This window comes from Eucyclogobius newberryi, unplaced genomic scaffold (assembly GCF_026437365.1).
Source record: "Eucyclogobius newberryi isolate DKJ021-1_F unplaced genomic scaffold, fEucNew1.0.hap1 SCAF_8, whole genome shotgun sequence".
NCBI classification, from domain to species: Eukaryota; Metazoa; Chordata; class Actinopteri; order Gobiiformes; family Gobiidae; genus Eucyclogobius; species Eucyclogobius newberryi.
The window spans coordinates 5,436,522-5,448,842 of NW_027316500.1; the positions used below are offsets into that span (position 1 = coordinate 5,436,522).

The 12,321-nt window shown below is 39.1% G+C and overlaps 1 protein-coding gene across 7 annotated transcripts in view; it reads left to right on the forward strand.

Annotated features, from left to right (window-relative positions):
- The window catches only part of mark1 (MAP/microtubule affinity-regulating kinase 1), a 60,660-nt gene that overhangs the window by 9,856 nt on the left and 38,483 nt on the right, over positions 1-12,321 (forward strand). For all 7 annotated transcript variants that reach the window (XM_072436289.1, XM_072436288.1, XM_072436293.1 and 4 more), the window contains exon 3: positions 6,043-6,096. In XM_072436289.1, the coding sequence (XP_072292390.1) occupies positions 6,043-6,096 (54 nt within the window). The remainder of the gene's footprint in view (positions 1-6,042; positions 6,097-12,321) is intronic.

Consider the following 12,321-nt stretch of genomic DNA (forward strand, 5'->3'; position numbering starts at 1 on the left):
CGCACACATTCACCATGCCAATGACACAATAACCCAATAATCCTCAATGTTCTAAATGTACAATTTCAATAAAAAAAAAACATGAGCTCTAATGAATAAATAAAATAACAAGCAGAATGTAACACTTAATAGTTAGTTTGCATCTATAATGAGTCATAGAAGTTATTTATTCAACAGTTTACAGCTCAAATATTATTGCAGTACAGTAAAATGACAGAAAGTTCTTGGGTAGTATAAAGAAAAAAAGCTCACGATCAATATTGAATGATAAAATATTTTTACTGACTAGAACTGGAATTTAACTCCCAAATATGTCAACAAAGTTGTCAAAAGTACCAAATGTAAGATGCTAATCGATAACTAGATACATGATAAATGACAATAAACAGAAAAACTGTATTTCCTTAATCTCTCTTGAACAGTTTTAGAATGATCTTGAGCATGGGAAAGCAATGATTTTTGCTCAAGGACCAAGGAAGGCGATTACTGATGTAACGGATGCTCATCATCATAAGCACATTTCTGTAAAATATAGGCTATTTCTACTATTGTTTCATTCAGTACAGACACCTGTTCCATATCAGACAATAATAGAAGAACTAGAAAGAGTAGCAATTTAGTCATCAAAACTGCGATTAAAAGAGGCCGAGGGCCACATAATGCCCTGGTCTGAGCCTGGGCGTTATCAGAACTAGTATAAGACCTCATGGCACCATGAAGAAAGCACTAGTAGTTTGTGTTGGATTACAGTCTTATATATCTCAATCAAACTCAATCCTTTTCCTTATTATCAAAATCATGTTTGAAACAAAAATAACGTCTAAACCTTAGTAATAATACATATATGCCTTTTGCAATATTAGATTTGTATCAGATGCTCTTGGATGAACAGGTCTCACCCTGGACATGGACTATTCAGCCACTCTCCTCAGGCAGGAGGCCACTCCCCTCAGGCAGGAGGCCACTCCCCTCAGGCAGGAGGCCACCTCCCTCAGGCAGGAGGCCACTCCCCTCAGGCAGGAGGCCACCTCCCTCAGGCAGGAGGCCACTCCCCTCAGGCAGGAGGCCACTCCCCTCAGGCAGGAGGCCACTCCCCTCAGGCAGGAGGCCACTCCCCTCAGGCAGGAGGCCACTCCCCTCAGGCAGGAGGCCACCTCCCTCAGGCAGGAGGCCACTCCCCTCAGGCAGGAGGCCACTCCCCTCAGGCAGGAGGCCACTCCCCTCAGGCAGGAGGCCACTCCCCTCAGGCAGGAGGCCACTCCCCTCTCAGGCAGGAGGCCACTCCCCTCTCAGGCAGGAGGCCACTCCCCTCTCAGGCAGGAGGCCACTCCCCTCAGGCAGGAGGCCACTCCCCTCAGGCAGGAGGCCACTCCCCTCAGGCAGGAGGCCACTCCCCTCAGGCAGGAGGCCACTCCCCTCAGGCAGGAGGCCACTCCCCTCAGGCAGGAGGCAACTCCCCTCAGGCAGGAGGTTCTAGTCTGGATGGACTAGAACCTCCCGCCACAAGAACAGTTTCTTTGCCTCTGCCGTTGGACTCATGAACACTTCTTAAACACTTTAACCAATATTTAATCACTCACTGCACTGTTCACTTTCTGCACTACATCTGTAAATTCAACTGTACATTTTGTGTATAGAGAAAGCCTTTATTTTTATCCTATAGCAGATTGATAGTAGATGGAACACGCCTGGACGAATGAGGGATTACACCGACCTATAGCAGATTAAAAAATGTTTTTGTTTTTCATTTTCTTTAGGTGGTTTTATCATTGTTCATTGTTTGACGTTGCACCGTATCACCAACGCAAGTCCCTACGTTTCTGAATTCTGTTCATTAGCAATGGCTATAAACTATTTTTTGATTTCTGATTCAGATTCCCGAGTCCAACTTTACCCTTTCATGCATCTTCCACGTTTCTTTTTTGCCGTATGACTTTTCAGTGCGTCCACTCGGTTCCCTTGTGTCACAACCACTAACATGGCGCTGTTATGACGTTTTAATCCCAACGTTAATGAATGTTCACTTTGTTGCTTTTTTGAACCCATTTTTGCCCGAGACCTGCATATGAGAGCGAGCATATGGGCCGTGTGTTACAAACGCGCTGAATAATTAACAGTGATGCGCTTTGGCCTTCTGTCACTGCAAAGCTGAATTATTCACCCTTAAATCCATTAGAGAGACAAACAAGCATACAAACATGACTTTTGCACTCGGAGGGCGAGAAGAACCAAATGTTACTGCTTTATAGGAAGTGCTGATTCAGGGATAGTCTTACAATATATCAATGTAACATTTGTAAGATGCAGTGAAAAGATTGTGTAAATGTTAGGATTTGAGACATTTCAGCAATAAATGTGGCAAATATAAGATAAGAGAAGCTTTATTTGTGTCACAATAGGGAAATTTCAGTGTTGCAACGGATATTTTAAGAACAGTAGGAGGATAGAAATGTGCAATAAAAACAAGATTCTTTCACACTGCATCAGGAATGTGCTAAAATGGGCCTGGAAATGTCATGGTTGAGGTTCAAGTTTCGCACAAAACGTGAATGGGCCTTACAATGGACCACAAAAGTACAGAAATGTCACTTTATACTCACGTTTGAGAGATTACACAATACTTTTCTGTCTGTTTTTGAGCTCATTTTAATCTTAAACTCTCTAAAATAACCATTTTTCGATTTATTGCAAACCTCTAATTTGAAATAATATTGTATAAAATATTCTAAATCCTGAGAATTTTTTGGTTGGACTATTTTGGTTATCAATTATTAAAAAAAGATAATACAATAGTTCTAAAGATATTATACTAAAGCTTTTGATACAGTAAAACCTAGTCACAAGATACATCCTATGAAGACTACTTCGGTAGGTACTTCCTCGCTAGAACTCTATTGCTTCCTTTGTGCTCTGTGACTTGTAGATGGGGAAGCCCTGCTCACTGTGCTGCTGGGTGTGAGTCAGCACTTGTGTTGTACCCCTTTAACACAACGCTTTCACTGCAGCCAGAGCCCTCAGACACTCAAGACACTCCACTGCCGCCTTGTTCCTTCACAGTGCAGTAGACAGCAGTCATTAATCCTTTACAATGCAGAATGGATGGCTGATATTAGCTAACAATATCTGCAACATTGTAAAATAGCAATTCTGTCATAGATGCTTACAAAAGTGTAAATGGCAAACCTCTGGGATTCATTTCCATTGTTTTGTTGCAGTGGAATGGTTAAAAAAAAAAAACAGCATTTGCTCCAAGTCTATTTTATAGTGGATATTTTTTTTACTTTTACTTCACTACATTTTAGAGCAGGTATCTGTACTTTCTCATCTGACAGGTATTTGCTGTTATGCTTTATAACTTGTGAAGGCAAAAACAATATGTCATATCTACGGTATATCTGTACTTGGAGTACTTCTTCCACCACTGTTAAAAACATTTTTTTTCCCATTCATATTAGTTAAAATATGTATTGTAATGTAATTATGTCAATATTGATTTATTCACAAGAAAACCATTCCCAAATTTGTCATATTTCCATGTTTCGGGTTGGTTTTCAAAGCTGAATTTATGAAAGCTTTGTGTTGCCAGATTCTGCAGCTACAACTATGGTTACTTGCTTGTACTCATTATATGGCAGCGTAAAGCATTTAGTGATAAAGAATGGTCGAGTTTTTTTTATTTTTTACTATTAAGGCCACAACATGATTGCACATTTGTACTTAAACTTAACTAAAATATGCCTTCTACTACTACTCTAATCTACTACATTTGCTATTGTTACACCCCAATCCTTGAAATATTTGAATAGTTTCCCATGCTCCTGTGCCACGTTGTATCAGTCTGAAACGTGAAACCAAACAAACTCATCTGATATCTGTCAGGCCTGTAGCGCTGAAACCCGTGCTTCTTCCTGCACTTGTCTGTGTGTGGCGTTTGTGAATTTAGGATTAGACTAGTAATACTCGTACAGTGGGATAGAACAGCAGTTCATCAGGGCCAGTTTAAATCCACTTACGCTCCACTTGATACTGCACCATCATCGTAGCGCCCGCCGCCGACTGTGAAACATGTGCTACTTTGTTGGAAAATGGGTTTACTTTGAATGAAACTATATAAAAGTTCAATTTGCAGTACTTATTGAAGTCGATTATATACAAGTTGAAGATGCAACGAAGGAAGAGGCTGATGGATGTTGTCTAGATGTTGGTGGTTTGAATGGAAGGAGAAAGGTTTATAGCTGTGTTTAGTGCTAACCTCAATCATTTTTGTTTTTCTACTTAAAAAGTCAAATCAGCACAGAGAGACCTGGGCTGTTTCCCAAAGCACAAGTACCTCACCTCTCCCTACCTCCAAAGTCGGTTCCTCCAAAGTCGGTTCCTCCAAAGTCGGTTCCTCCAAAGTCAATTCCTTCCAATCCAAGGCGCGTGTCCTGACGCAGCCCAAAAAGACAAAGGCAAATGGAACAGGGTTAAGCGGGAACGAGAAGCAGCGCCACAGTTACACCAATAAACAAAAATATATGTATATGGGGGCGTGATGGTCACATATATTTTAGGGGGGGTTACACTTTAGACATATGCCTCCTGAGGACATGAACCTTGGAACACACTTGGATGAGGTGGACGCCTAACCACGCCCAGATCAGACCAAGGCGCCTAAGCTTTGAGAAACATCCATGGTCTGGTCCGGGAGTCGAACCTGCAACCTTCTTGCTAGCCACTTTTCCATCTTTTAAACTGTGATCAATATTGCGACGTATGATAACGTTTGAGATTACACGGAAGCTAACACAACAACAATCATCGGCATTTTCAGAACGTATTTTCAGACGTCTATAAACTACAGGTCCTAATAATACAAAAAAATATTACAGTAGCTACAAATAAGACTCCAATAGCCTAAAATCCTAGAATATGTCAATTTATTTTCCATATTATGCCTATTTAAACTTCAATTTAACTTGAAATTTCATTCATTATGTATCCAATCAATTGTTGTTGCTATTGTTATATCTGAACCTTCCATAAAGCTGCATTAGGCCAATCAATGAAGCAATCTAGCCCAACGTGTAAACCGTAAAAACCCAGGGCAGGATGTGATCTGTAAAAGGCCTTGCTGCAAAGTGCTTCTGACTGACACAACACACTGTAATTGCTGTGGTCTAACCGCAAACCCGGCTGCTAAACTCCAGCCCTATTCATTTTTAACCATCCTCACATCTGCATAACTTTTACCAAATAGCCCACTTTACGGCAGCAAACAAGTCTATTCCTCTCATTTGGGTGTAATTGCGTTATGTTCTGCTTGTGTCAGTCGCTTGATGTATAATTTAAAAGGCTATCTGGTGAGTCTGCAGTATGGATCGGGGAGGAAGTTGCTGATGCGTGTTTGGCGTTGTGCACTTTGGAGGATGGACAGAACAGACCATCACCAGTCTGCAGACGTAGTAGTACATCCACCGTTCTGGCACAGGCGCAAATAAGAAGTTTTTACTCAAGAGTCCATTAGTATCAAATAGATTGGCTTTGGATGTAGGAGCAATTCTTGCCTCCAGCTTGATTTCTCTAGTGTAACAAGTTTTGACAAATACCAAATCTAACTGCAAGAATGGTAATATAATAAGCCATTTAAGAGACACTTTCCTGAAATTGTAGTCAGTCACACCTCAAATAAGAACATATTGAGAAATTTGAACAAGCAAGACTGAAAGGAGAGAGCTGTGATTAATAGAGCCACATTTCAACTGGTCCTTGTCCCCCAGGCAAGATCGGCAAAGTGCAATTCGGTATAAACGTGGTATAGATATATTGAAATTCAGACAATATCATGAATGTTGTTTTGAAGGTTTGACTTGAATATCGAGTATATTGCTTAAAGTACAAAATGCAACGATAATAAAAAAGTGATGTTGGGTATAAGTAGATGTCTCTCCACTTTTGTGATTCACGTTTGTCTGATAATTAAACTTCAACTTTTGTACATCTATATTTGTGTACTGTGTGTTTTTTGCTACGCAGCTCATCCGTCTGTTTCTATCATTCCAGGTCGCAGTGAAGATCATAGACAAAACCCAGCTAAACCCCACCAGTCTACAGAAGGTAAACCGCCTCTCCTTTTATAATACCCCTGTTGCCTCGCTCTGTCCGTCGCCTAATCTAGTTGCTGCTCTTTGAACCATGTCTTCTGCCTTTTCTATAATGTGATTCAGATGAAGTCAGCAGAGCCTTGCTTAATCTCTGCTCCCCTCTCCACCTGTCACCGTCCCCTCTGTGTTAGGCCAGGCTCGGGTCTAAAAATACCGCCGCTCGCCGCCCGCCTGTTTGTCACTTAGCCCTGAACTAGCAGTCATGACCAATTAGGCTGAAGGCCCGTGGACCGTTTCCTGATTACTGAGCCCAAATCCAGCTCTATCCGATGATTAAGTGCACACGTATGCGGCGCACACGAGCTACATGGATGATTATGGAAGCTGTGGTGTTAGCATGTGCTAGCATTATGTCTAGTGTCATGGGAAACAACAGGGGATGCTAACTGGTACATGTATTACACATCTTTGGGAAACCGTGGGGTGCAGTCGTTTCAGTACATAAGGTAAAGGACTGTGTTTCTGCAGTTTTTGTGCATAACAAAGTTAGCAAAACATTATGTGAAAGGTGACATATTTTGCTAAGTGATTTTTAGGTGTTAAACCTGATTTGTACTGTTATTAGAATTATTATTCTTTTACTGCAATTAGTTTCACATCTCTCTAAAGCCAGAGCAGAGTTAAACATCACAATAAAGCTATAATCTAATGCAGACAGCAAACAATTAGATGCAGTCTCATTTTCACATACTGGGGTAAAACAGAATTTACTTTATTACATGATTTAAAGAATCATGTACAGCCCCTTTAAACCTGGTGTTCCCCCATTATTGGTTTAGTCTGAGTTGTTATTGAAGTAGGGATTCATAAATGTTGGAGTGATTCTGCATTCAAGGTGTAAGTGCTCAGAACATCTTGGTTTTTGCTCATCTCGTATATAATATAATTTATTTTTATTTTTTAGAAGACCTTTCAAATGAAGAGAATAACAAACCTGTATTGTTTAGACTTGATTGAGACAAAACACGCCAAATTAGCTTAGCATACATTAGCTTGGTTGAAAATTCTGACAGTTTTTTTAGGATATAACCCTGTAAATGTGAGCGGTGTGTAGCTACTTCAGTTCAAAACAACACTTGGACATTTTGCCTATTTTGGACTGGAAGATGCTCTTCTTCCTGTTTGCCTTTAGTATCTATTCCTTCCTGGTGGAGGGTCCGCTACCTCAGCCCACTTGCTTGACTCTGGAGATGCTTTAGCTTGAATTTGACATTAAACTTACGGTATCTCTCTTCCATATAAAAACAAGTATGTTTTTGCAACAAAATGCATGTAATTATGTCTGTGTCGTCCCTCACACATTTGACTTGTACAATAGAACTAAAACCCGATACTCCTTACTGTAAACAACTAGTTTGTGTTAGTTTCAGTGGAGTTATCTCCTCCCTTCAGACAGATATAAGACAGTGACTCACCAGCTCTGTCAGATACTACTTAGATGAGAACGGAACAGCCAGAATTAAATTTTTCATTTGACATGTAAATGCAATTCCAAGAAGTTTAATTTAAACCTGTAGAAGAAGTAAAGCCTCTTCATTGAGAGAAGCAGGTGGGTCGACAAACATAACAAGTATTCTACCTAAAAGTACATCATTCATAAGTGGGGTGATCAAATTTATTTTTTAAAGATTTTTTTGCCCGTAGGCTTTATTGACAGGAAAGTACAGAGTGAACTAGGGGATGAGAGAGGGAAGGACATGCAGTAAATTGTCAGAGTGGGAAATCAAACTCACGACACTGTGGCCAGCTGCACTTGGAGCCTGGCGTTTGTGTGCTGTGTCTTAACCTCTCGACCACCGAGCAGCACTGGGTGATCAAACTTCTATCTTGTAAATATATTTTACCTCAATAGATTTAAAAGCAGCACTATGTGACAAAACCAGACTGCTGCGTGCTGTCTGCATCTAGTGCTGTGCTCAAGATCCAAAATCCGGGAGCCCGGCTTTAAATTTACCTAAATCTACATTTGCACAAAATATAACCACGCATACATATGAAAATTATCTTAAAATGACCTTGAGGTTATTTAGAACTCACATTACTACTGTAATTCACTTTTGATCACTATTCGCTGTAGCTCCCAGATCAATTGTCCTTGCTGCACTTTTAATCTTGCCCATAACAAACCCAAGTCATTTAGGAGTTAAGTAATCCTCTAGCATCAATAACAACAATTATCCTTCCTAAAATGTCTGATTTCTCACAGCGGAGTCCCAGGCCGCCCTAATCAAATGAGCCTAATGGTGTTGCAGTAATGTAAAACCGAAGGGCCAGATTAGTCGGGGCTAGACTCCTGGTTCCTGTGAAGCGCTATCGTTCTGAACACAATACGCCGTCTGCTGTTTTCTTACTCACCAAATCGTGCGCCGTAATTGACTTTGAAGTTGATATGATTTTTGGCGTCCTTCAGCCACGAGTGAGAAGTTTTTATAATGATCTAGTTTCAGGCATTACATTAAATTCAGTTACATTTATCAGCGGCTATTGCCATAAATTGGTTTGAATTTGCAATTTAAAGAGCCTGTACCCATTTTTTCCATGTAGTGGAGCACCATTTTTAAAAAAAGCAGCTCTTGGGGTCAAAATGAGACAATTGAGTGTATATAACTATTGAGCGTTTTGTTGTCCAAGAGACCAGGAAGTGCGCTGTCAATATGGGAGTTGTAGTTGGGTTTGGCAGTTCTGTTTTTTATGTTTTTAAATACATAAAAAAATCAGGGTTAGCACCTTTTTGTGCATGTTTCTGACACATTACCTTAAGATATCATGTAACTTTGTAGTATATTCTTTGCAAATACCATAGTTTGTGTGCCTAATTACATCTACACATATATAAAACAACAGTAACATTACAACTCACTACCTGAGTAATATTTTGTGTGATCTTAAAGGTACGTACTCCTCAAGACAGCATGAGAAGCCTGAAAGAAAAGCACTGATTGATTTACAGCTATATTCATTTTGAAAGTAGAAAATAAATAATTACCCGCATTCTCACTTTTTAAGATACAAACACTATTTTGTATTGAGTTTGAGAGTTTATTTCAGTATTCATTAATAAGATTGTATTTAGGCTGTAGGCTGTAACACATCTGATTCGACATGCACATGTGAGTCAAAGCCTGGGAGGATTGGTCTGTAAAAATAGGCCGGTTAGGATAACTATACGCCATGAACTTCTCATTCAATAAATATGATGTGAAAAAACATATTTGGACTCAATCTTTCTTAACATAAGTACCTTCACTAATGGGGAACGTTTTATGTTTTTTATGTGAGTTTTATTGTTTGTATTTTTATATCTGTCTCATGAATGAAATATTCTTCAGGAAGTAGTTTGAATCGGTGGCATAAAGTGGTTAATGGAACATTTACTGAAGCTGGCATCGCCATCAGGCTGGACTTATGAACAGCATTTCTATGGCTTTACTCAGACTGATAACTGACAGACCATTATCAATGGAAGCACTAAAAGCTCAAAAAATGCATCATTACAATTACAAACGGAACATAATTCACATAATTATAAATTGAACATAAATATTTTGTGCAGTGATATTAGCATACACAGGGAAAGTTTCAGACACATTCTGTTTTTAGAAGATTTCTTTTAGTCCATTATGTTTGACCTGTATGCTAATCACCAATGCTAACAATTGACTAGCATTTAATGCATAACCTGTTGCAACAAAGTCATATTTACTTTTTAAAATGTGGTAGTTCTTTTGTATGATGTAATATGTTGTTGTTGTTGTTTGTTCTATAGATGCCAGCACCACAGCTGACAGTAAATATTGGGACTGTTCTGATATTTGAGCAGTTTATCCAGATTTCCATTGGAGTCAAAACTTATTTTTCATTAGAAGTAGAACCAAAATGGCTCAAGCTGATCAATGACAATTAAATCTCAATTAATTGCACAGCCTTGATCACACTTCCGTTATGTTGTCAGACCTTTACAAAGCGTGACCACATTTTTTAAAGTAATACCACTTACTTCATGGAGTACACGTTCTCTGTCTACTCCTAAATTCACTAATCTTTTATCATTGGCCCGGCAGTTGCATATGTGGAGTTAGTTTGTCCGTGTTACACATCAGGCAAGACGCAGCAGCACTGATACATCATGTGATCCAACCGGCCTATCACAGACCAGTGTTTAATTATTCAGTAGCCTCCAGATACAGGAAACAGAGTGGACTTAGTAGAGGTCATCTGGCCAAGGCCTACATTACTTTCCAGTTAATTGACGGTTATGTTTTAATTCCATGTTGAATTTGGCTTGATGTTCAAAGTGTGGTGTGTCTAATGAGCCAACATGCCGATGCGTGTACGTTTGAGTGTCTATAGATCGGGGTAATGCTATATGTGTGTGTCATCTGCATTGCAGCTCAGGAGCTGCTCGTCTACTGCTGCAGTTGTCTCTGGTGTGGATCGATTGTGTTATTGACTTATAGAAAGCGTCCTGTGCTGCTATACTCCCGGGGAATCGGCTCCAACTGAAATGCACACTCTTGAGTTATGGAGTTATTCATATTCATCATTTATCTGATGAGGTAGAAATTACACATTGTCTAAAAAAATTTTTTAAACCTCAGTAAGGTGACAGATCTAGTGAGCATGCAATAGAGATTTGGCCAAGTAACTTTTTGAGGGAGCTATTATTTTGAAGAAACAATCTGAAGTAAAAAAATAATAATTCAACTGAATAAATCCATGTAAATCTCTAAGTGAAAAAGCTTTGCTCTGATGTTTATGTAAATTACTTAAAGGTTAACTTGGACATGAGATTGTGCAAACAAGAACAAGACAAGACCAGATTTTGAAAAAAATTATAATTTGTAAATAAAAGTTCACAATTATAGCCTCATATTTTTAAATTGTATTTTTAATTCAATATTGTACTGCTGCACTGCTTTTTGGAACAAAATCTCAAAATATTCAACTTTACCACCGTTAAACCCTTTTTTTTTTTTCTAAAAAAATCTCACCAGATCATTTTCTACTTGTGTCCACAATCTTATGACAATTTCCTCTCACGAGCTCCTGTCCCAGCCCTAATGCCCATTGTTGTTGTTTGTACATGTTGAAAATCTCTTCCTATTCCCATAAATGAGCTGCCCATGAACTTTCTCTCCTGTATCCTGGTTTCCATTTCCCTGGTTTGTGAAAGCCACAGTGTAAAAAGCTGAAATGGCTATTTTGAGACGCTGCCATACGCAGAGCACCATTATTAATTCAGTGAGTCAGGCTTTCTACATGCATGCAAAGGTCACCGAATTTCAGATCCATCAAAAAAACAAATCTGACCTCGTCTTCTGCTCCGAGGTGATTTCTTTAACCTGTACACTCTGCTCACAACTGCTGCGTTTTTCTCTTGTTTTGGATTCACATTTGTTCTGAGCCCATTTATAATTTTAGCCCGTCCAAAATGCGTCTCTTGTGTGTTTTACCGTGTCAGAGGAGACCGGCTGTTGGCGCTCCATCTGGACACGTGGGATTCCAACCAAATGTATGATAGGCAGCTTTTTGGAAAAAGAAGGACCTGTCTGAGTCACTGCACTGTATATGAGTCTGAAAGATGCACATAACAAGTTTAACTCATCACAACATGTAAACTAATGCAATGTGTGATTTCATTTTGATAAGTTATTTGCATTTGCAGTTAGAGTTAAGCGCACTGCTTTACATTTGTAATTGCATTTGTAGTAATCCGTGTTTTTACCATGAATTGTGCATGTGAAGCACTTTGGGCAGCTGGTGTTGTTGTAAATGTGCTATAGAAATAAAGTTGACATAGACATTGACATACGTTAGTCTACATAGCCTTACATTTAGCTATTTTGATATGTTGCTATTTAGCTTGGCCTGTCACGATGATTACTACATTGACTTACCGTTCAATAAATGAGAGAAAGAACATCGCATTTATTTATATTATTCTGTAGTAAAATAATCAATCTATCTTTGATATATCTTTGATATATCTTTGATCTATCTTTGATCTATCTTTGATCTATCTTTGATCTATCTTTGAGCTATCTTTGAGCTATCTTTGAGCTATCTTTGAGCTATCTTTGAGCTATCTTTGATCTATCTTTGATCTATCTTCAATCTATTGTTGATATTTTCTGTAGCAATCTGTCGCAATTAAAATTGTGTTATTGTAACAGGCTTT